This window comes from Chionomys nivalis, chromosome 6 (assembly GCF_950005125.1).
Source record: "Chionomys nivalis chromosome 6, mChiNiv1.1, whole genome shotgun sequence".
Lineage (NCBI taxonomy): Eukaryota > Metazoa > Chordata > Mammalia > Rodentia > Cricetidae > Chionomys > Chionomys nivalis.
Window position 1 is genome coordinate 66,245,938 of NC_080091.1, and position 24,976 is coordinate 66,270,913.

Here is a 24,976-nt window from a genome sequence, read left to right on the forward strand (position 1 = left end):
CATCACCACAAAGCAATTTTCAAATTCTTAAGTCACTAGAAAAAAATTCTAACCATCCCTTCACATCCCATCCCTTGCTGATAGACCATCACTAATCCTGTTCTGTAGATAGGCGTATCCTGGACACTTCCTGTGAATGCATCTACAGAATAGGTGGCCCTCTGCTGGCTCCTTCCATTTCTCTGATGTTCCTTAGGTCTTCAGTGTTGTCACATCTGTCAGTGCCTCATCCTTTTGATGGAGACCAGTGCCCCAACCTGCAAGCATGTTACATTCTGCGTGACACTTCCCAGTCAGTAGACATGTGGGTTGTTTGGAGCATTGTTGGGAAAAGGGGTTTTGTGGATGACTGTTAAGAAAGGGATGTAACATCCACGCTGCTACGTGTACTACCGTCCTGTAGCGCCTGTACTACACCTACCATGCCTGCAGAACACCGCCTGCACTACTGGAGATTGAAACACACAAACACAGAGACAGAGAGACAGTGACACGGGTCATCCTTGAATCCCCCGAGAATGCACACTTTATTGTTTCCAGGGCAGCTTATATAGTGCCTTCCCTGACAAATGGCCACGCCCTAACTCTCAGCTGCAAGCCACCAGAAACCACTCCCCTGCCACCAGGAACTCCTGAGGATCTCATGCTTAGAGCAGCTACAAGCCTAACAAGTTGTTTACAAGAAATTCAGGGTCTGGGGGCCCACAGCCCCCAACAGAGGGAGTTAGGACTAGGGGTGTAATATGCTGGTAGAGATTTACCTGGAATCCATAAGGCCTTGGGTTTGAGCCCAGCCCTGAAGGGTGAGTTGGCGTGGAATTCCCTTCCCAGGTATGCCCGTACCTCTGACCCACTGGGCTGGTTATACCCAGTGGGATAGAGGGAGCAGGGGTCTTGGCACCTAAGTCTTCCCTGCAGACTGTCTTTGCTTTCACTTCAGCTCTTACATCCTGGTCCTACCCTCAAGAGCTCATGGGAAACCCAGTATCCAAGGGACCTCCCTCAGGGCTCCGCAGTTTGCCTTTGCCCCTGGGAGCCAGCCAGAGGGTCACAGGTTGGCGGCATTTGCTAGGTACCACATTTCCTTCAGCTATCCTCAATCTTAGCACAACCCAGAATGCTTTGGGGACTTGTGGAAACAGACTGCTGGGCATCACCAAAAAGTTCCTGGTTCTGGAGATCAGTTATTTGGAGAGGCACTCTCAAGGTCCTAGTCACTTACAGGAAAGGGCTCATCATCTTCTGGTCAAAATTTGTCCCTTGAAAGTTCAGAGTAATAAGTAAGAGGGACATCAGAATGCAATATAGAACTGTAGCCTGTAGCAGACTGGGGTGCCGCACACTGTTTTCTTTGCGTGAAACTCTCTGACCCCTAGCAGGAGCTGTAGTGATTCTCCTCCGTGTGTCTTAAGCATCTAGTGTCTCTGCATTTACACACACAGAAGTCCTGGTGTCACTCATTTAGGGATGGTGGACATGGCTCCCTCTGCTCTGATTAGCTCCCTCTGCAGCTAAGTTCCAGTCAGTTCTAATTAGCATTAAATCCACTCTCTAGTTGCACAGATGACCTGTTCCCAGTTTTAGGAAGAAATTGTGAAGAGTTTTGTCTGGTCTGAGCACTTCAGCTAGTCCTTGTGCAGAGAGAGGCTGTGCCATAGTAAATGAGCGTGCCTCCAGTTGGATGTTTTGTGGCCTTACCTGATGACTTACTAATAAAGCATACATTTTAGGCTTCCAAGAACCCCAAAGCTCTGGGAGGTTTAAGATCTGCCTAGTTGGATGGTTTCTGTCCTTTACATTTAGAAGAAGGAACATTTGTCCCCTGGGGATGGGGATGCTGTGTGTACCCCTTGTGTGTGGGCTGGCAGCTCCAGGGTTACAGTTCTTGACACATTCAGCAAGCTCTTGCTTTTGTGAAAATCCTGAGACAAAGCCAACAGATGCATTATGCTGTTTCTAAATGGACTTGTCCAAGTAAATTTGTTTTAGTGCTTTCATACAAATGAAAATATTTTCAGCCTAAGTCCTAAAAGATTTTAAACATTGTTTACAAAAACAAAAACACTATAGTTATGGTCTTGCATAATTCTGGATGTAATTGGTAGTGGCAAATGACAAATTTTATAATTGAGAGAACTGAATTTTCCATAGAAAGCCGAGAACTGTGGTTCATTTCTTATCGGGGCACTTTAGCTGGAGAACTTTGGGTAAAGGACATTTTGGGAGATTCTATTTTCTGGGATGAACAGCCACTTCTAGTCTCAGACGGTTTTACTGTTTTCCCTCAGTCCCCATTCTGGGGTTGTATATTGGCTTGAATTTAGGGGTATGGTGGGGTATATAGAACCATTTGACTTCCTCAGCCCTGTGAGGTTTCAATGGGGCCTTAGATTGGAACCTCCTCTGTCTTAGGGTTTCTATTGCTTTGGAGAGACACCATGACCACAGCAACTCCTAGAAAGAAAAGCGTTTAATTGAGGTGGCAACTTGCAGTTTCTTCATGCTGACTGCATCTTGATCAGAAGGCAACAGGAAGTGAACTGTGACACTGGGTGGTATCTGGAGCATAGAAAACCTCAAAGCCCACCCCCACAGTGACACACTTCCTCCAACAAGGCCACACCTACTCCAGCAAAGCCACACCTCCTAATAGTGCCACTTCCTTTGGAGGCCATTTTTTTAAACCCTCCATGGGACTTAGATTGGAAGGTGGGGGTGTGGGGTGGCTTTCCTCTTGTCACAAAGTGTTCAGATTGATGTTTGCAGAGAAAGAAAGGTTGGAGCTCACCATTCTTCAGTGAAGCAGCGCGCACCACTGAGGTAGTCTCTGCAACTCTTTGCTAACTGCAGTCTCGGCCCCGCCTGGTGTCTGTCCCCGTGTCCAGAAGCCACACACACTTAGCCCATATGTTCTTTCAGCACACAACCAGGTCACTGAATGTCCTTATCCTGCAGGGGAGGGGAGCTCCTCACTTGCTGAGGCTCAGTTGTCTTTGTATTTCTCGTCTCTCATTCCCAACCATCAGAACTGAGATTGTTTAGAGATTGTGTCTGAGCAAATGCGCACTGGTGTGACCACAGCGGGACTCATTTGTCTCCTGTAACAAGTATGGTCAGCAGGAGCAATGCTCCTTCTGTTGACCCTGTGACATTACCAGTGCGCCCTGACCTTGTCTCGGGCTTACCCTTTCAATGCCTCCCGTGCCTCTTTCGTCCATTTTTCCTCCATCTCCAAGCCTTGTGAACAGAGGCGGCATTGAGGAGGAAAGTTGTGAGCCCAATCACAAGCCTTCATATCCAGAGAGAAGAATTCTCCCACAAATGCAGTGACAGGGAAGCTGGAAAGCCTTGATATTTAGCTCAGTGCATTTCTGCCTTGTGTAGTATTTGTGAAGTGAGGTAGGGCTGGAGGCCTGTAGTTGTGCCTGTGTGGAGGTCTGTTGCTTCCTGTTGTGCTGTGTGTTCAGGCAGCCATATTTTATGTGGATCTTTTCTCTGGACATCACGCGCCTCCTGCTTATGTTCTCCCCTCTGTGGGTAATCTATGCTGTAACACTGGGAGAGTTCCCACATCCTTCCAGGCCACCTCAGTACCGATATTTCTCCCCTTTCCTCTTGTGACCTAGCTGGTTCCCCCAGTCCCAGTGCTCCTGACCGACTTCTGGTGTCCCTATGGGTGTGCCTATTTCTTACATCTGGTCATTTGTGGTAACTTCCACACCAGCGACCCTGGCCACATCCAGCCTTTCAAATGTAAGAGTAAGCCAGCCACACTTGAAAGCAACAAGAAGTTAGCTCCTCATGCTGGCCTTACTTTAAGTGCTCAGGGGCCACTTGTGAGCTCACACAGTACTCAAGGGCACAGCTTTAGAATACTCCCCGCCCTGCCCCCGAGCGAAGCTGTTAGCTTTCCCTTCGCACTGCCTGCCACTCAGAACCCAGACACTTGTCGCAGAGCCCGAGTTCGTTGTATGTTCTCTCCTCGCTGACGTGGCAATCTACGGGCAGATTCAAGATTTCCCACACTTCTCCCCACGGTAGCGTTGCTGACAGTAAGTGATGGGTATCGAACACTGCACTTTCAAGGAATGTGACAGCAGGCGAAAGCTGAGAGTCATCTGTTCAAATTCCTAACAGATAGAGACAGCTGTGGCTTGTGGGAATAGAACCCATTGAAGGTCACTCAGGCCTTTCCATGGTAGATTCTTATCTCTTTCCAATTCTTGACTCTTTATGTGACACCTGAGGTCACCAACCAGCTTGTCTTCCCTGAGCCTCTTCCCCTCTCACTAGTTTTCAGTTCTGACAGAGAAAGTCGTTCTCCGCTTCTCAGCTGTCTCCTTATGTGCAGTTGTGCCCAAGAGCACTCGGGAAACAGTGGATGAACACAACCCTGCCCTCTTCAGAGGTTACTGAGTTGTAAGAATCAGAGGTGACGCTAACTGGCTCACCCACAGGACTGCTGGGAACCAAAACTGGGTCTTTTGTAAGAGCAGCAAATGCTCTTAACCACCTGGCCTTTTCTCCAGCCACATGAGACAGCACACTGCGGTCAAGGTGAGAAGATTCTTTGTGCACTTAAATGCTTGTCATCAGTAAATACTGAGACTATAGACTGTGGTAAGTTCTTGAGCGTTTAGATCTTTTCCTTGTTAAACAAAACCATTCTTAACTTAGTGCTTCATTTTATCCATGAGAGGCTGAGGCCCACAGCGCCAGTGCCCACAGCAGCCTTCATTTGCCCTGTGTGTAGGAAGATTCAGGGTCAGCATTTAGTGCTGACCAGTTGCAGAGCAGCCTGGTTAGAAGTTAGGTGCTGCGTTGCCGTTCAGCTAGCTCTCAGCGCTTTCTGCCTGGTGCCCTGTCTCCCCTCCTTGTTCCCTGTCCGCAGTCACTGTGTGGAGCTGTGAGGGGCAGTATTACACAGGGCATGAGAGTCGGGCATCCCACATAAGGCAGAAGTGTCAGGCCTCAGAAAGCAACAGAGAACTTGCGACACACACCCACATCAAGAGCTGGAGCTCTGGAGTGTGGGGGTTTCAAGTACGAAAATAATGCGACCTTTGGAAGGGCAGCCCACTGCTGGAGGTCTTGGGGGTCTGATCACACCAAGCCTGACCTCACACACCCTCCTTTTCCCAGCTGCAGCCTTGCAGTGGGGGTTCTGTAGGTTCCTTCCACGACCTCTTCCCAGTAGCAGCCGTTTGTTTTCTTTGTTTTTTTTGGTATGTCATGTGGTAAAAGCAAAGCAAATCAAAACTCAGAGCCAGTCATGGGAGGGCACTCCCATAATCTCGGCACTCAGGAGGCTGAGGCAGGAGGATCAGAGAGTTTGAGACCAGGCTGAGGCAGGAGGATCAGAGAGTTTGAGACCAGACTGGACCACACTGTTTCTTAAAAAAAAAAAAAGAAGATGCTCCATGCCAGTTAATCACTCCCACTGTGATAAATAATTCTGCTCTTGGCTTGTAGCCACTTGAGAGAGAGTCATCTGTGACCTTGGAAATACTCGATCATTTGGAGAGTCAGGGCATTGTTCTGGTTAAGGATATTGATTAAAAATTTTTCCAAATGATTTTTGTTGTGTAAAACACATACTTACACTTCGAAGTGGTTAAGATGGTATATTTTGGTTATGGGTTTTCCTTTTTGTAAAACTGAAACCTTAAAGCCATTAGCACACTTCCCTTGTCCCCAGCCCCCATTAACCTTTGCTCGACTTTCTATTTCTGTGAATGCAGCTACTTTAGATGTTTCTGGTAAGTGAAATCGTGCAGCCTAACCTAACATAGTTTCCTCCAGCTAGCTTATGGCAGGGTTTCCCTTTCAAGGCCACACTATGTTCTGTCATGTGTGTGGTTTGGCTTTAACTGACTGGACTTTGTTGGTACCCATCTCCCAGCTGTTCTAGCTAACATTGTTGTGAACCTGGGTACAAATACCAGAAGCTGGATGCCAGATCACGTAACCCTTGTATTTTAACGTTTTGGTGAGGAGCTTCCACACCTTCTACGGCAGCTGTGCCTTCCCACTGGCACAGTGCCCAAGGGGTCCTGTTTCTTCACATCCCCACCAACCTTTGCCACTTTCTGGTTAATATGATAGGAGTCATTCTAATAGATGTGAGGTGATTACCCATGGTGGCTCCTCTGTGACCTGTCGGCTAACAGTGATTTGGTGACCTCCTTCACCATAATATGCACAATATAGCGACAGCGTCTGCCTGATGGTAGTGGGGATGTGGGGCCGGCCAGTTGAAGCTATTGTCACATGAGTGCTGGCTTTCCCAGGGAGGAGGGCCGCAACCCCACATTTAACAGGCTGAACACTGCAGGAGCGGGGAAGAACTGGGTCCACTGTTTAAGCTTTGTGTTTTGTTGCATGGATTCCCCATCCCCTCTCCCCAGCAAAGCACAAAAGTATTTCCTGGCTCTCAGGCCTTGGGCTTCCTTTCATGGAGTCCAGCCTTAGATCACACATAACCATTGCATAATAAGCGGATGGGACTAGGGTGTCAGTGACAGATGCTTCTGGGGGTGGGGGGCAACAGAGCTTGTAGCTGGAGCTTTTGGCCACTCAAGCATGGAGTTCTGCTTCAGGCCTGCTGTGACCAGCAGCGTCCTGACCAAAGGCTCGTGTGAGATTCTGATTCCCCCCTAGGTCACCACGCCTGCTGCCCTCTCCCTGAGATTCTTATAGTGCCACCACTTCCTCTCCCTGCTTTCTTCCCTTCCCCAGCACTAAGAAATGCTCACCCAGCAGAGGCTGTGCTGTGACCTGGCTGTAAACTTCCAGTGCCCCTCTCCAGAGTTCCTGGTGTGCACCCCACTTTGCTCTTCCTGAACCCCTGCTTCAGAACCTTGGCTCAGTGCACACATGCTCAGAGCTTCAGAGCCTGCCTTGCCATTCTGGTGCTTTAAAGAGCAGTTATGGCCAAGGAGCTACCCCAGGGCAGTGCTAGCAAATGGAGTATGCAGACAGTTTAGTGAAGGGCCAGGAGAACGCTTATCCTGGGGAAACAGGACTGCAGGAAACTGGCCCTTTAAAGATGCATGGTTTCATAAATATGCAAAAATATGCAAATATGAAGGGAAATGTTTACACTCCCCCCCCCCCCCCGACCAGGAAAGGGAAAATTAAATTTCTCTTGAAAGTTGCCAGTTGTGCTGCCCTGTTACAGTCTGTCTGTCTGTCTGTCTTTTCTACTCAGACTTCTGTGTCGTCCTTTACGCAATAGCTCTTCTTCTGTTTTGTTTAGGGTGTGTGTGTGTGTGATAGTCTTTTTAAAAGGGGTAACATCCAGCCCTTGTAATACTCCTTGCCATGTCCCTAATGAAAATTTTAATGAATGTCTAATATGTATAAGACGTAGTCCCTGTCCCCGGGATTTGTCATGTTTACAGAATTCCTGTTGAGCACTGAGCCAAAACTGTTTGTGGAAGTGGAACAAGGGGGCATTTTAGAGTGGCATTTGCCCCTGCTGTGGTTCGATGTGTGCCCCTCCCCTGCAACATAGTCCTATGTTGACGCTTTGGCCCCCAATATGATGGTATTGGGTAGGAGATTAGGTCCAGCTGTAGACGTCCAACCTGAGACAGCTCTGCCCAGCATACTCGCTCTCTCTCCCCTCTCCCTCACCATGGTGTAATTAATCTCTTGACTCTTCTTGGCTCCACTGTTAGCCCCCGTTGTAACCCGCCCAGCGGGTCAGTTATTCCAGGGTCCCGAAGAGGCACTATCTGAAAAAGACATGGGCGGGAAAGAGGAACGAGGCCAAGCAAAATTCTCTTGTCAAAGCCTTACTTTATTAGTGAAATGGTTGTGGCTTATATAGCCCTTGAATGAGGAATTTGGCTTGGAATGGGGGCAGGGGCATGGCAAGGGCAGGAAGGGATCTTGCTGGGGCAGCAATGGTCACTAGTCGCCACTTGGTCACGAGTCGGTCACGAGTTGACACACCTAGTGTTCTCTATGCCAGTGGAATAGTTCCTTTTGTGATTCCAACCACAAACAATTCTCTAGATAGTTGGGATGTGGGGCGGGTTCCGCTAACAGCTCTCAAGATAGTTGGGTGTGGGGTGGGCTCTGCCAACAAACAGTTCTCAATACAGTTGGGGTGTGGGGCTCTCCACAAACATCCTTAGGACAATAGTCCCTACTATACTTTTTGGGAAAATGGCTCCTGACACCCCATAACATGTGTGCCATGGTTACACCTGTGCCGTGGCTGGGAGAAGCTTGAGGGTGAGTGAGGAAGTGGGTGTCTTCTCTGTGGTTCTCTTTCCCATGCCTCCGTAGCAGCTGAGCAGCAGAGAGAGCCAGTGGTCCAGGAGCATCCTGGTTTACAGAGGCGGGCTGGGAAGAGGTACAGGCTGGGAAAAGGTGCACAGCAGTTGGGGGGAGGGGGGTGGCTAGAAGCTCTGCTCCAAACAAGCCTCTTCACTGCAGTTAACTAAACAACATGGGTTGGGAAATCTTGCCCTAGCTTTTTGTAGTATATCTTACTGTTGTACTGAGTGACTCACTGGTCTCTGCCCCTGTCTATTTATATTCAGATCTGGGGTTTTTTGGAAGGAAGTTTATTATGACTTGATTTGTGTGGGTGGTGGATCTGGGTCAGCAGGGAGGGACCCCTTTCTGAATGCATTTCTTAAGAAAATGGTATTAATTTTAGTTCAAACAATTGCCTTTGACTAAAGTAATGTGATTTGGCCAGTGTTTGAAAAGACACATGTATTTTTGTACTTATTTAATGGTCAGGGTGCACATGATGGCTAGAGTCATTGTTTAATGTGAAATTTATTTAAAGGTACGCCTGGGGCTAAGGGGTTAGCTGAGTGTTCCCGAAGCCCTCGTTAAGGTCTCCAGCACTGCAAAGAGTAAATACAAGACATGCTGTCTCATGTTACAGTGTCACATAGTGTGACGCCACCAGTTAAGGCAAACGGATGAAAATGTAGCAGCAGTGAACATGCCGATGCCCACATCTGGGGCTTTCAAACATGTATGTGAGTAGAATTCCAGTTGTGTAGGCCTCGTTCACTGGGTCTACCCTTTGGTGTATGATTTCTCAGGCCTGGATGGTTGGAGCCAAGGCTGCCTTTCTCACGCCTGTCAGGGTTGCTTCTTGTTGATGCTGCTGGGGCCACACTCTGAGAAGCATTCTGAGGACTGAACTTGTTGCTACGTTTTATATACGGGGACCCACATGCTGTTGGAGGGAGCTTTGAGACAGATCTTTTCTCTGTGCCCATTGTAAGTTCTGGGGAGAGGAAGCTTCATCATCAACTGTAATCCTGGACACCAGCAGTGTAAATCACAATGCTGAGTGACCTGATGACTTTTTAAAACCTCTTGTGGATGAAATCTGATGGCCTAGTGTGGGTACCAGTCAGCTGGTTCCTGCTTTCTGACACTCTGACACAGAAGTTGTGGCACGCCATTGTTTCACTTCTCCTCTGCGTGTCTATCAGGGGAGAGGTCTTACTTAGCAGGTGGCCTTCATGTGTTGACCCGGGTCTTGGTGGAACTCTTTGTGGTCTCTAATTCTCTCTGCTGCTTTGTCCATGCTTTATTTCACACAGTTCCCTGGCCTTGGCAGCTGCACTTATATCTCAGGACTCAGCACTTGACGGCCCTCAGTCCCACAGAAGGGTTCAGTTAGGGTTGGTTGGCTCATTCATCATTAATGGCCCTCTGAACTCTTGTCACCACTGTTGACTTGTCTTCAACCACTCCTGACACTGTTTGGAATGGGGCCCATTCAGTTATCAAGAATAGAACTTGGGCCAGGCGGTGGTGGCGCACGCCTTTAATCCCAGCACTCGGGAGGCAGAGGCAGGCGGATCTCTGTGAGTTCAAGGCCAGCCTGCTCTACAGAGCTAGTTCCAGGACAGGCACCAAAAACTACAGAGAAACCCTGTCTCGAAAAATCAAAAAAAAAAAAAAAGAAAAAAAAAAAAGAATAGAACTTGGTTTTATTTCACCATTGTTCTGAGCTGGAGTGGATGGATGCTTGGTCTCATGAGGATTAATACTGAGTCTGTGATGTTTCTTATAAAGTTATATGTATATAAAGGTATATGTGATAAATATCCACCTATCTCTGTAGCTCTCAATGAGATAGATGATATAGATAGATAAATAGATAGATAGAGTTTATGTAATTTAAGAATAAAGTTATTTTTAGAGAGCTGCAGCCCAGTCACTTGTTACCAATATTGCATGCTGTACAAGGCTATGCTATATTCTGTCCCTCTGATTTCTTTCTTTTCTGTTCAATCTTTCCAGGATGTTCCAGGCTTCACTGGTTCCCTTTTCTGGGATGCTCTTATATTTGTTGTGTTTGGGGTTCCATGGTGGCTGTACAAATTTGCTCCTGCAAGCAATGGATGAATGCTGTAGGAGAATGCTCTTTTACACTGTAAACATTTGTCATTTGTATTGGTATAATAAAAAAGTAACCAGGCAGGAAATATAGGTGGGGAAACTAGACTAGGAGAATTCTGGGAAGAAGAAAGGCAGTGAGGCAGTCACCAGCCAGACACAGAGGAAGCAAGATGAGAATGCCTCACTGAGAAAAGGTGCCAAGCCATGTGGCTAAACATAGATAACAATTATGGATTAATTTGAGTTGTAAGCATTAGTTAATAATAAGCCTAAGCTAATAGGCCAAACAATTTATAATTATATAAGTGTCTGTGTGTTTCTTTGGAACTGAACGGCTGGGGGATCAGGCAGGACAGAAACTTTGTCTACAGATGAGTATTCCCCTTATTCCTCAAGTGACCAGCATGAACTGCCATTTGTTGTATTGATCTTAGCCATTCTAATGGGTGTAAAATGAAATTTCAAAGTAATTTCTATTTGCATTTCCCTGATGAATAGGGATGTTGAACATTTCTTTAAATGTTTCTCAGCCATTTGCGTTTCCTTTTGTGAGAAGTCTCTTTTTAGAGCTGTACCCTGTTTTTTAAATTGGCTTATTTCTTTTCTTGGTATTTAGTTTCTTGAGTTCTTTTTGTATTTTGAATATTAGCCCTCTACTGAACAAGAAGTTGGTAAAAATCTTTTCCTACTGTAGGATGTCTCTGATTCTGTCCCTCTCATTTCTTTCTTTTCTGCTTATTCTTTGCAGGATGTTCCAGGCTTCACTGGTTCCCTTTTCTGGGATGCTCTTATATTTGTTGTTTGTTTTGGGTGTTCCTTGGTGGTGTGCAAGTTTGTACTCCCACAAACAATGGGTGAGTGATGTGGGAGAGTGTCCTTGTACACTGTAAAGATTTGTCACTCATGTTGGTTTAATAAAACAGATGATGGTGTCCTTTACCATGGAGAAACTTTTCAGTTTCATGAAGTTCCACTTAATTATTGACCTTAGTGCCTGAGCTAACAGCGTTCTGTTCAGAAAGTCTTTTCCTGTGCCATTGAGTTCAAGTCTATTCCCCTCTTTTTCTTCTACCAGAACTTTATGTTTTATCTGGTTTTATGTTAAAGTCTTTGATCTATTTTGAGTTGATCCATACTTACATAGTGGTAAGTATGGATCTATTCTTCTACATGCTAACATCCAGTTAGATCAGTCTATATTTTTGGCTTTTAAAAAAATCAGGTGTCGATAGATGTATAGATTTTGGTCTGGTTCTTCTATTCCACTGTTGAGACTTGGCTGTTTTTGTGCCAATATCATATGTTTGTTTGTTTTTTATTATAGCTATAGTACAATTTGAGGTCAAGAATGGTGATACCTCCCACAGCTTTTATTATTCATGATTGTTTTAGCTATCCTGGGGTTTTGTGTGTATGTTTTCATGTGAGACTATAAATTTTCTTTTTAAGATATGTGAAGAGTTGTGTTGGACTTTTGATGGAAATTGAATTGAATCTGTAGATTGTCGTTGGTAGGATGGCCATTTTTACTAGAGTAATCCTACCAACCCATGAGCATGGGAGATCTTTCCATCTTCTGATATCATCTTCATTTTCTTTCTTCAATGTCTCAAAGTTTTTATTATACAAGTCTTTCACTTGTTTTCTTAGAGTTACCTCAAGAAATTTTGTATTATTTGAGGCTATTATGGAAAGTGTTGTTTCCCTGATTCCTTTTTCAGTCTATCAATCGTATGTATTTTAGTGATCTGATTTTGTATCCAGTCACTGTGCTGAAAGTGTGGATCAGCTGTAAGAGTTTCCTGGTAGAATTTTGAAAGTCACTTATGTATAAGATCATATCATCTACAAGTAAAGGTACTTTGACTTTTTCCTTTTCAATGTAATCCCCTTGGTCTCTTTCAGTTACATTATTGCTCTAGCTAAGACTCCCAAATACTATATTGAATAGATACGGGGAAAGCAGACAACTTTCTCTTGTTCCTGATTTTAGGGAAAATGTTTTTGAGTTTCTCTCCATTTAGGTTGATGTTGGCTAAAGGTTTGCTGTAAACTGCCTTTATTAGATTGAGGTATGTCTCTTGTATCCCTGATCTCTCTAGGGCTTTTCTCATGAACGGGGTATTAGATTTTTGTCAAAGGCCTTTTCGGTATCTAATGAAATGATCATGTGGTTGTCTTTCATTTTGTTTATATAGAGGATTTCATTTCTCAATTTACATATGTTGAACTGTCCCTGCCTCTCTGGGGTGAAGCCTACTTGATCAAGGTGGAAGATCTTTTTGATATATTACTGGATTAGGTTTGCAAATATTTTATTGAGAATATTTGCATCTATGTTCCTAAGAGAAATTAGTCTGTAATTCTCTTTCCTTGTTGGGGCTTTATGTGGTTTGGGTATCAGGGTAACTGGCCTCATAAAACAAATTGGGCAGTGATCCTTTGTTTCTTCTCTGTGGAACAGTTTGAGAAGTGTTGGCATTAACTCTTCTTTGAAAATCCGGTAGAATTCTTTGCTAAAACCATCAGGCCCTGGACTTTTTTTGATTGGGATACTTTTAATGACTACTTGTTTTTCAGTAGGGATTATAGCCCTGTTTTTTAAATTGGGCTATTTGTTAAATTTATTATCTGATCTTGATCTAACTTTGGTAAGTGGTAGCTATCAAGAAAACTATCCATTTCTTTTAGATTTTTCGGTTAGGTGGAGTGTAGCCTTTTTACAAACATGTCCTCAGGATTTTCTGGATTTCTTTAGTGTCTGTTGTTAGCCCCCCCCCTTCACCCCTAGTGTTGTTAATTTGGATCTTCTTTTTGTGTCTTTTAGTTAATTTGGATAAAGGTTTGTCAATATTACTGATTTTTTCTCAAAGAACCAACTCTGTTTCATTGAGTCTTTGTGTTGCTTTGTTGTTGCTGTTTCTATTTTTTTGATTTCAGCTCTGAGTTTGATTGTTTCTTGCCATCTACTCTTGTTCTAGATCTTTCAAATATGCTATTAAGTTACTAGCATGAGCACTCTCCAGATTTTTAACATAACTTAGCATTATGAACTTGTATCTCGTGTTTGAGTATGCTGTGTATTCATTTTCACCCAATTCTTGAAAGTTGTTAACTTCTTTCTTAATTTCTGTCATGACCCACTTTTTATTCAGTAGGGAGTTGTTCCTTTTCCATGAGTTTGTAGGTTTTCTGTTGTTGAAATCCAGCTTTAATCCACGGTGGTCAGATAGGGTGCCGGGTACTATTGTCAATCTTCTTGTATCTGTTGAGTGTTGCTTTGTATCAGAGTATTTGTTCAGTTTTGGATAAAGTCCCGTGAGGTACTGAGAAGAAGGTATATTCTTTTGTGTAATATGTTAGGTCCATTTAGTTTGTAATGTCAGTCAGCTCCTGTAATTCTCTATTTGACCTGTCTATTGGTGAGAGAAGGCTTACATTATCAGTGGGTGTGGCTTAATATGTGATTTAAGTTCTAGTGTTTCTTTTAGGGATTTGGGTGTTTTTGTGCTTGGTGCATAGATGTTAGAATTACAGTGTCCTCTTGGTGGATTTTCCTTTGACGATGTCCTTCCCCATCTCTTCTGATTGGTTTTGGTTTGAAGTCTTTCATTCGACCTTATGAAAATCAGACAAGCTTATCTGTGTCCCCCGGCAAACTGCCTTGATGACTTGCAAGTAGGCAAAGGCAGAGAACATTAGGAAGGCATTTATATTTTAAACCTTGGGTCATCGTCACCTCAAAAGGTGCTTGCAACCTTGCAGTTTTGAGGAAAACTGAAGTCACAACTGGACCTTCATAGCCTCTGTAGACAGCTCCGGTCAGAAGCTGCAATGGACTTGAGACCAAGCAGCCTAAACCACTAGGAGTATTCCTTGTTCCTGACCAAGTTACAACCCAGTGTTTTTAGTTCAGATGGGCAGGTTATTAGAAGAAATGAAGCATTTTGTGCTTCTGTGTGTGCCCAAGGATCTCATAGTAGGAAACTCAACATCAAGAAAGGCAGTGACTGTCCAGTACCAATGGCGGCTAGGGAAACGAGAACACAGGATTGTGTTGGAGCTGCCAGTCAGAACCGTTTTTGTTTGGGTGATTTTAGGCCTAAGCTGCCTGTGAAGGGTGTTTCAATCGCAGATCTTAAGACCCGTGTTCCTTAAGTTCAGTGTACTCAGTAGCTCCTGAAATGCTGCTTGTCGTGTGAGATCCAGGTGTTCAGGGACCTCTGTTGCCTGTTAGTGCAAGGCTCACAATATCATGTGTAACAGGAACATAGTTTCTGCAGATAAAGGGAATTTCCATTCATGAAATGCGAGGAGTTAAACAAAACACAGGTATTTAGAAATGGACGTTGGGAACATAGGAGGTGAAACTGCTTCTCGTGGTAAGCAGGTGACTCCTGTGGAATCCCTGTACAGCTGCTTGCTTAGTCCATTGGTTGTTCTGGGCCTCAGTTTCCTTTTCAGGCAATTGTGTATCTTCTGCAGTTGTCCAGATGAGTGAGTGAGTACCTGTGCGAATGCCCAGTACAGTGTCCTGCACTTGGGGATCTATTAACAGTGCTGGTTCTTATTGTCCCTAAGGACGTTTACCTCTCTCAGAATATCTTTTACCTGCTGAGCTATCTTTGCTGGCCCCAGAACATAAATTTTACATTTGCTGGTGTTGTGCCTTAGCTAATTGAGCAGAAATTTCTGAATTGATAAAGCATTGAATACATACTTTTTGTTGTTGAAAAAAACAAACCATTCCAAGACTGGTGGGATGACTCCAGTGACCTGAGTTCAGTCCCAAGGACCCACATACAGATGGAAGGATAGAACCAATTCACAATGTTGTGTCTCATGTATGCACACACACACACAGAATTTTAAAAGGAGAGAAATGCCATCTTGCCATGTCCTTTTCATTTACAGATTATTCAGAGCTGGGAGAGCTCCCTCCACGATCCCCTTTAGAACCAGTTTGTGAAGATGGACCATTCGGCCCTGTACCAGAAGAAAAGAAGAGGACATCACGCGAGCTTCGAGAGCTGTGGAGAAAAGCTATTCTGCAGCAGATACTGCTGCTCAGGATGGAGAAGGAGAATCAGAAGCTACAAGGTTGGTTTGGAGTTGGAAGCCGAGCAGAACTGATGCTCTTAGTTGATCCTTTCACATGGGATTTACCCTTAAAAACAGCCATCAGGATCAGTCTTAAAGCAACAAGCGATGGATGCTTGTCCTGTTTACCTTTTCTAAGTAACACTGGGCCATTTCCTTTCCAGACATTTAAAGGGAATCTTCCTGTGTTGCGTTTTCCTCCCTGGCATCGTAAGCGCCGTGTCTATAACTTCTGAAATATAAGCACCATTTAAGCTCTGACCATCAGAAGTGGTTTATGTTGATTGGTTGGTTGGTCTGTTTGTTGTGATGATAGTTCTGTGGTGGGCTTATGGGTTTTTGTTTTTATTTTTTCCCTTTTTTATGCCCAGCCATAGTTTCTGCCAAGATACTGAGGATAAACTGATCCTATGTATGTAAATCCTTAAGGTGTATAACTTCATTTTATGTGGTTGTTTAGTGATTTCCTGAAGAAAAAAAGTTATCTGAGCTTTACCTGTACGGATACCAACTTTAGGTGAACTTTCTCTGGACTGCCAGCGTGAAAATAAAGACACAGAGACTTCTTATTCAGTATGAAAGATTTGCCTCAGCTAGGCTTATTCTTAACTGGCTCTTATAACTTAAATTAACCTGTTTATATTAATCTGCTCATTACCTTTCTTTCATAGTGTACATCTTACTTTCTCCGCATATCACCAGTGAATCCAACCTTTCTTCTTCCCAGAGTTCCTCTCTCTTCCCAGAAGTCCCGCCTGCCCTCCCCTGCCTAGCTATTGGCCAGTTGTCTCTTTATTCAATCAGAAGGTGCTTTGGCAGCAACACATCTTCACAGTGTACAAAAAGATTTTTCCACTATAACCGATATTACCAAACTATAAGGAACTTAGAAAGTTTAGGTTTGGTTTCCTGTTTCATTTCAAGACTTGAATCAATAGTTGCCCTTTCCAGAGTAGCTCATGCATTCACACCTGTGTCCCCTGTGGGAAACAAGCGGACTCTAGGGTGTAAGGCGCTGCCTGGATTTGAAGTCCTAAAGGTTTTGAGTGGGAAGTTGAACACTCCTGCAGCAGAGGGTTTTCTCATAGTGACATTGCTTAAGGCAGTTGTAATTAGTGTGTTTCATTGAACATTATCCTTGGTCACAGGTTTTTGTCCTTTAATAAGGACCTCGAGGTTTGAATAAAGTTAAAAGTAACTAAGACATTAGATCTCATGGATAATCTCTCAGAATGTGTTGTGTCCCCTGAGGCCCTGTTGGTTAGAACTCCGCAGCTCTTCTTTGCTGGTGTCACAGTGAGTAGCCCCGTCGTGATCAGGCCTCAGAGTTACAGCAGCACCAGATACCAGGACTGCAGCTCCTGCTGCTGAGAAAGTGCAGACTGGTGAAGTGCCAAGTGATAAAGACTCAGCATCGTTAGGTTTGATCAGGAAGCAGTGAACTGAAGGAACAAACCCTGTTGATGGGACTGTAGTCCAACAGTGTTGTGTGATGTTTACTCTTTTGGCTTTTTGGGGGGCCCACTACCCAGCTCCCAAATAAATCACACACAGAGGCTTATTCTTAGCTATATGAATGCCAGACCGTGCCTTGGCTTGTTTCTAACCAGCTTTTCTTATCTTAAATTATCCCCACTACCTTTTGCCTCTAGGCCTTTATCTTTCTTACTTCTGTGTGTCTTATTTTCCTTCTTACTCCGTGGCTGACTGGGTGACTGGCCCCTGGTGTCCTCCTCTCCTTCCTTGTTTCTCTTCCTATTTGCTCTCTCTGCCTAGCAGCCATCCCTATCCTTGCTCCTGCCTTGCTATTGGCCATTCAACTCTTTAGTAGGCCATCAGGTGTTTTAGACAGCTTCACAGAGTTAAACAAATGCAGCATAAACAAAGGTAACACCTGAAAATACTGCCCAACACAGCAGCTGGAGCCAGGCTTAGAAGTGAAGCCCGTGCTCATTGCTGAGAGGATCGAAGCTAAGAGTAGCTTGTCCTGTCAGGTGCTCTAAGCTGTTGGAGTACAGGAAGGGCAGTTTTGAATAGGTCAGTATTAAGCTTTTCCTGCTTTATTCTTACTCCTTTTTCCTTGTGTACTCTTAAAGGTAATTCTAAAAGCAGGTATCTTAAAAACTTTTAAAGAGACAAAGAATATCCAAAGATGGCCCTGAGGTCCCTTTGTGTTGGCCATCTGCTACTGGGCGTGGGGCCTGCCCTTAAAAGTGGTCTGTATCCGCAGTGAGACTCCTGTGAAGAAAACTAATTTTTCATTTGCAAGTGGTTGTCCCCGTCTCTCAGCACTGGTGCCCATCTGGCAGTGCCCACACAGGCCCTGTGCGTGTGGCCACAGTTTCTCTGAGTTCATATGTGCGGTCCTGATGTGCTTAGAAGGCTGTGTTTCCTTGTTGTCCCCTTTCCCTCAGACTTTCATGGTCTTTCTTCCTCCTCTTTGGTAAGGTTCCCTGAGCCCTGAGGGGAGGAAACCGATGGAGACATCCTGTTTAGACCGAGCGGTCTAGACTGTCTCACCTTGTCTGACTGTCCGGCTGTGGCTCTCTATATTTGTTTCCATCTATTGCAGATGGAATCTTCTCTGATTAGCCAGGGCATTTATTTCTTTATTTTGATGTTTTTGGTTGGTTTTGTTTTATCTTATGGACCCTACATTATAGCTTCATACACACGAACACATATATACACACACAGAGGCAGGGGGTACTGACAATAATAATAAATAAAAACTTCTTATGGTCATAGCTTTACAAAATGTGACATCAGGTAATTAACAGCTATGTATTTGGAGATCTTTGTTGGCAACTTAAAAGGCAGAAATTCTCATTATGTGGGTCCTAACAGTGCTTTTCAGCCAGTCTAAATGAAAGCGGAGGTATACCTGAAGAAGGAGCGTGAGCCGGACTGCCTCTTGGGAGTACTAGAAGTCATGACTATAATTGGTGAAGTAGAATCAGTATACCCCAGAAGCAGAGTGTGTGCTGCCTTACCAGGGATGAGTAGGCGGATCAGCATGAGCAGCCGAGTGTGTGCGTGTTGCCTTAGCCACCTTGCCAGGGCTGTGATACAGTCGACTGCTTGGCAGGTTTATTGGCAGTGCTGATTCTGGTGGTCTTGGAGCGTTTCTGCTTGAGCTCATTCATCTTACCTGTACAGCCCAGGAAATGTTTGTCTTGTGATCAAAATGTAATCAACTTGCTAAATTTAATATAGGAAGCATCAATCCATTAGTTTGTGCTATACCTGCATTACTGAGAAATAATCAACAGTAGCAAGCCGATTGCTTAAAATATTAAAATGCTAAAAATATTTAGGAAGCTTGGTAGGAGTGACTGGGGAGGCAGAACTTTCTCGTTGACAAAGACGCTAGGTCAGACGGGACCCAGTCAGAAGGTGCACTGTGTACACGGAACCATTCATGCCCTTCTTAAAAGAAGTTGAAGTTGCAGGTGTGAGTGGCCCCTGAAATAGACCGGGATTCAAGCTGGCTTGCATGCTCTTGTTGAAAGAAAATAGAGGACCCCACATAACAAAGACTTCCTCTCACTAAGCCTGCTTTCTGCTTTTTGAATATATGATCCAGTACTAATTACTGCTCTGGAAATCTTCCATCCCACAGCAGACTCAACCCCACCATCTCAGTCTCTCTGTTTGTGTTGTCGACACATGGCAGCTGGGATTGTGGTTTTTCCTAGGGACACAGAAAACTGGTGCTGATGTTGGGACTGATGCGTTGTCCTAGTTGGCTTTCTATTGCTGTGATAACACACACACACACACACAAACACACAAAAGAAAATCAACATGGAGAGGAAAGAGTTTGATTTGTAGGCTACCGTCCATCACCAGAAAAACAAGGGCAGGAAGTGAAGCAGAAGCCATGGAGAAATGCTTCCTTCACCTACCTTGCTCAGCTACTTTTCTTACACAGCTTTCAGTCTCTGGATGGGGCACAGGTGGTCTGGCTAGAGAAACATCTTCGCGTTTCTAAGAGGAGGAGGAGAGCAGGTGGCCTTAATGTGCCTGTGCTGTTGGCTGCCTGGGCTTGACCTCGCAGTAGTGGTGAGCAGGGGCCGTGTGGAGTCCTCCGGCTGGCAGCCCTGGGGCCTCTACTCACCTACCCCCCTCATCTCTTCCAGCCTCTGAGAATGATCTGCTGAACAAACGCCTGAAGCTTGATTATGAAGAAGTCACTCCTTGTCTTAAAGAAGTAACCACCGTGTGGGAAAAGATGCTTAGCACTCCAGGAAGATCCAAAATTAAATTTGACATGGAAAGAATGCACACAGCTGTTGGGCAAGGTGAGTGTGACCTTCTGTGATGGCGAGAAGAGCAGAGTGAAGGCATTTGCGAGTCCCATTTTTGTGACAGTCTGGCCTTTTCATCTTTGCTCACTGTGTTTCCAGATGTCTGATTGATTGATGTGGGTTCCACCACTATTCATGATCTTAATTACAGTAATGAAAATGCCCGGAAAACCAGGGACCAGTATGTTGACAGGAAAACCTAAGGCTTAGTTGTCTGAGCTGGTTAAGCGATACGATAAATTAATTAGGAAACTAAAGAGAAACCGCATGTGGTTTCTTGCTGCTTGGGTACGCTGGGGAAACAACAAAGTGCTCGGCCCATCTCGTGGGGGTCTGGGTTTGGACCACATCCAGGTAAGCACTTTGTAGTGTGATCTTCAGCAAAGATAACCTCTCTCTGTGAGCCCCACTTGGTTTTTAAATTTGTTTAAAAAGTTGTATTTCATTTTTAATTATGTGTGTATGTGTGAGTCTGTCTATGTGGGTGCCCATGTACATGTGTGAGTCTGCATTTGAGTGCCCATAGATGTCAAAGGCAGTGGTTCTCCAGCGTGTGTCCGTGTGAGTGCCACAGATGTCAGAGGCAGTGGGTGCCCAGAGTCTGTCCGTGTCAGTGTCCACAGACGGCAGAGGCAGTGAGTCCCCAGGGTCTGTCCGTGTCAGTGCCCACAGACGTCAGAGGCAGTGAGTCCCCAGAGTCTGTCCGTGTCAGTGTCCACAGACGGCAGAGGCAGTGGGTCCCCAGAGTGTGTCCGTGTCAGTGTCCACAGACGGCAGAGGCAGTGGGTCCCCAGAGTGTGTCCGTGCCCACAGGCGGCAGAGGCAGAGCTATGGGCGGTTACATGATGTGGTGTTCAATCTCAGGCCCCTGTGAGAGCAGTAAGTACTCTGCGGTGCTGCGCATCATTCCAGCCGTGAGCCTCAGCGTGTATGTGTGTAAGGTGTGCCTGACGATGGTGGCTGTGAAGAATAAATGCACTGAAACCCTGGAGCATGGCACCTGAGTCTGCTGTCCTAGATATAGGAGGAGGGAAGTGTGGGCGCCTTTCCCTGCCGTCTGCCAGTCCGAATTTGCTTTGTCCCTGCAGAGGTGAGCCCGTAGCTTGAAATGAAGTCTGGAAATGGTTCCAGCAATTTGTCACAAAATTTGTTTTTTGTCTCAAAAAAAATGTGAGTCTGTCCTTTATCATTATGTTTCTCTCATTTTTTTTTTAACTTACTAGGTTGGCATACTAAGTAACAGGTTTTGCCATTTCCACGACTATGTGTCATTTACCTTGTTCCCAATTGTTTCTCTTCCCATCCCTCTGCCCCAGCCTCTCTCTCATTTTAATTGTAATTCCCTATGTTCCAGTAAACAGTATGATTTCTCTTGGTGAGCGCTGGTGTGAGGGGGAGCCTTCTGAGAGTAATCTGTTTACTTAATGCTCCTGAGCTCTGCTCCATCAGTTCTGTAACCCAGGGTCTGAATGAGGGCTGCAAACACAGATGCAATGCAGGGTTTCCTGTGATTGTGTAGTAGGAAGCAACGTGCGTGTGTTACTCACTGCTAAGAGGGCCATTAGGACCAAGCAGTTTTCTACCACGGTCATTTTCTTTTAATAAAGATTTTTTATTTTTATTTCTATGTGTATGGATGTTTTGCTTATATGTATGTCTGTATACTATGTGCATGTTTAGTGTGCAAGAAGGTCAGAAGAGGATGTCAGATCCCCTGGAACTGGAGTTAAAAACAGTTGTGAGCAACCGTGTAGGTGCTGGGAATCGAACTCAGATCCTCTGAAAGAGTGGTCAGTGTCTTTGGACTGAGCTGTAAGTCTATCCCTTTTAGACAGCCTTAAAAACCTTCTACTGTGCTGGGGAGATAATTCAGTGCCAGTGTAAGACTGGGAGTTCACATCCCCAGAACCCATGTAGAACTTAGACAGGGGGTAACTACCCATAAGTTCAGCATTCAAGAGGCAGAGATCAGGGATTCCCTAGGAAGGCTGACTAGCTAGACCAGTCAGACCTCCAGGTTCAGTGAGAAACCCTGACTCCAAAGCTAAATGGAGAGCGATTGAGGAAGACCCTTGATGCCAGCTTTTGTGGTATGCACAAACACGTACCATGACCCCATACATTCGAACAAACTCATGCAAATAGATTGAATAAGTAAACAAAACCGTTTACTGGGCTTTGACAGCAGACGTCCTAGTGCTCGTGGATAGTTACTGCTAGTTTTGACCATCCCCTCCTACGAATTAAGGGAGATTTGGGTGATCGGGCCCTCAGCTTGCAGGAATTCTCATCACCATGTCCATCTGCATTTGGTTGAGCCACGCCTCAGAGTGCTGTTCTCAGGTCCCATGTGTATGTGGGATAGGGCTGGAGGCGTGTTCTGCACAGCTTTCGTGTGATGCTGGGTAGGAGTCTGACTGGCAGCAGGGGAGGCCTGGCCCAGGCTGTCACTCTTGCGCAGTCCTGCGGTGCTGATGAATCTGGCACCCATCGTGGCTGCTGCATTGTGACCTTCATGGTGGGTGGTTGCAGATGGCTGTTTTGAAAGGTAAGGAAGCAGAAACGAGTGCACCGTCTTTTCCTTCTCACAGTTAGCTAGGTGACGTGCTGAAGTGGTACCTCAGCAGCAGTAGCTTGCCCTCTGGCAGCTGCTCCAAATATTTGAGCATCTCAGAGGCCTTGCAAACCTGGGTATTTATTTCCTGTTTCATGTGGTGAGGGGATGATGGGCTCCAGGTATCTGGACCCTGTGGGCTAGAATAGGGGGGGTTGTGAGGCACGTCATAGATTGTCATAGAGTGTGGTAAGCCAGGGCTGGTCTGGAACTCCTTTGACTTCTCTGACTTGGTCATTCCCTGAAGGAATGTAAACAGTCAGAGGTTCCGTCATCTAGTTTCAACACGCAGAGACTTAGCAACTTCAAACAAACGACCACTGCTCATCCGAGCCTCAGACTTTTTAAATAATACTAAACTAAAACCTTGACTTTGACCTTCCAAGCAGAGGCAACTGAAACAGAGGACAGTCTTTGTGTAACTGATGAGGCTTTTCCTCCCCGTAGGGACTTAGAAAATTTTCCAAGTTAACATGAAATGGGAGTAGCAGGATTAAGGAGTCAACTTGGGAAAAGAATTCTGCGGAATATTAAGTAACTCAAAGTTTGATGGGCCTCAGATGATTTCTTGAAAGACAACAAAGTTCAGAATCCTAGAAGCAAATAGCTGTGTCTCTCAGTATGTTACTGTGAAGTGGCCATAAGCAATCTGCAGAATGGGTCAGATGTAAACTCCACTTACCTTTGACCCAGCAATGCAATTCCCAGAAACTTATTCTAGAAATTAATCAGCCACAGATTGCTACGATAAGAATGCTTATTCAATTTTTTTTTTTAGTAGCTGAAACCAAAACAAAGTGGCCCAGCCATGTGACCATCCATGCGTCTTCCCGGGAAATAGCCCAGTGGGCGTTTCCACGTGTGAGAGAAGGACAGTACTCAGTCTCACAGTTGGTCTCTCACACAGAGACACTCTGGCCATGCATTCGCTCATGTCTAGGTTAGAGGTGGGTGAGTGCGCCTCCTGGGCCATCGGCACAGTGCCCTGTGCTAACTCTTGTCCTGATGAACAGTGGGGGTTCTCCTCCCCACTTTTTGAAGCTTTCTGTTGTGAATGTTGAAAGTATATGTCCACCCTGGTTATGAGTGGGGTTTTTGCTTTTCATCTTATACTTTTGCATTGTCAGAACTTTTCCCTTTATAGCAGTAAGCGTATATTAGTTTCACATTGGTGAAATGGTTATTCACACATGAGCTGGGTGAACAGTCTCTTGCTTACCCAGAATTCCCTGCCTGCTGGCCTTCTAATGACCAGGTTTCCTCTTGAGCTTAGGAGAAAGCAGAACTGAGCATGGGGGAAGATGTTCCAGGACATTCTGAGCAAAAGCACTGGGTCTGACTGAATGACTTTGCTTTCTGTCTCGGATTTGGCTAATTCTGCAGTATGAGAGTATCTGGTGCTCACTGGTAGCATGACCAATCTTCTCTTCCTCCCCAAAATAAATCCCGATAAGATAAGGGGAATGATTTAGGAATAAGAGGAAACTGGACATCTCCTAATTGGGAGGAATTTCCAGTCTGCCAGAAAGTATTTGGTGAAAAAAGCCCCTCTATAAATTACTCATCATGCTGACTATGATCTTGTTCACTGTTTGCTTTTAGTCGGAGTTTGAAGTATTACAGGTTTGCTGTGTGTGTGTGTGTGTGTGTGTGTGTGTGTGTGTACATCTAAGGCAGACCTGAACAGGAATGGTAAGCAAAGAAAAAAGAGTAGTACTGATGTAAGAAAGCAGCTGTTGGGGCTGCTAGGCTCCTGGCACAGTGAATAACCACAGACTCATTGGCTAAAACACAAGTTAGCCAGGGAGCGGGTGCAGGGGGTAGACGTCTGTGCACAGGCCTGATGACCTGAGTTCAGCCTCTGGGTTCCTCAGAGTGAAAGGAGAGAACCAGCTCTTGAGAACTGTCTTCTGACTGCCACACAAGCACGGTGGCACACGTGTGCCTACACTTACACACACCCAAAGGTTTTCTTTAAAATAAGTTTCAAGACTGTAAACATTCAAGACACACAAATTCCATTATTGGGAAGGGGAAGTGAACATGAAATCCTACCCCTACCCAACATGTAACTAATAGCTGCTGGCACAGGAAAAATCAGTGTTCTCCAACAGTATGGCCAATTCCAGGCTAGGCCCATGCTCTGAAGTAGCTGACCAAGGCAAAACAGATTCCGTAGGTTTAGAGATTTTTTTTGTGTGTGTGTATTTGTTTTGGCTTGTTTGTTTGTTTGTTTGTTTGTTTTTCTTGTTTGATTTCAGAGAAAGAGAAAACATAAAGTTAGGGAGGCGAGGAGGTTCTGAGAGAAGCTGAAAGGGAAGAATGTGGTCAACATATATTATATGAAACATATTTAAAAACTGGGGAGAAAAATGGAGAGTGACATCAATCAGAATGTATTGTACACATGTACAAAAATTGTCAAATAAATTTAACTTTAAAAGGTAAAACACACACATTTTTTTTCTCTCTCTCTCTCACAGTTTTGCAGTCCCAAGTCCAGATATCAGCCCCACTGTACCTGGCTTTTCCAGCTTTTGCTGGCTGTAGCATTTTTTTTAAA

At 45.0% G+C, this 24,976-nt stretch overlaps 1 protein-coding gene across 4 annotated transcripts in view; it reads left to right on the forward strand.

Moving 5' to 3' along the window:
• The window catches only part of Tbc1d1 (TBC1 domain family member 1), a 182,934-nt gene that overhangs the window by 125,408 nt on the left and 32,550 nt on the right, over positions 1 to 24,976 (forward strand). For all 4 annotated transcript variants that reach the window (XM_057771450.1, XM_057771451.1, XM_057771452.1 and 1 more), the window contains 2 exons: positions 15,304 to 15,489; positions 19,632 to 19,793. In XM_057771450.1, the coding sequence (XP_057627433.1) occupies positions 15,304 to 15,489; positions 19,632 to 19,793 (348 nt within the window). The remainder of the gene's footprint in view (positions 1 to 15,303; positions 15,490 to 19,631; positions 19,794 to 24,976) is intronic.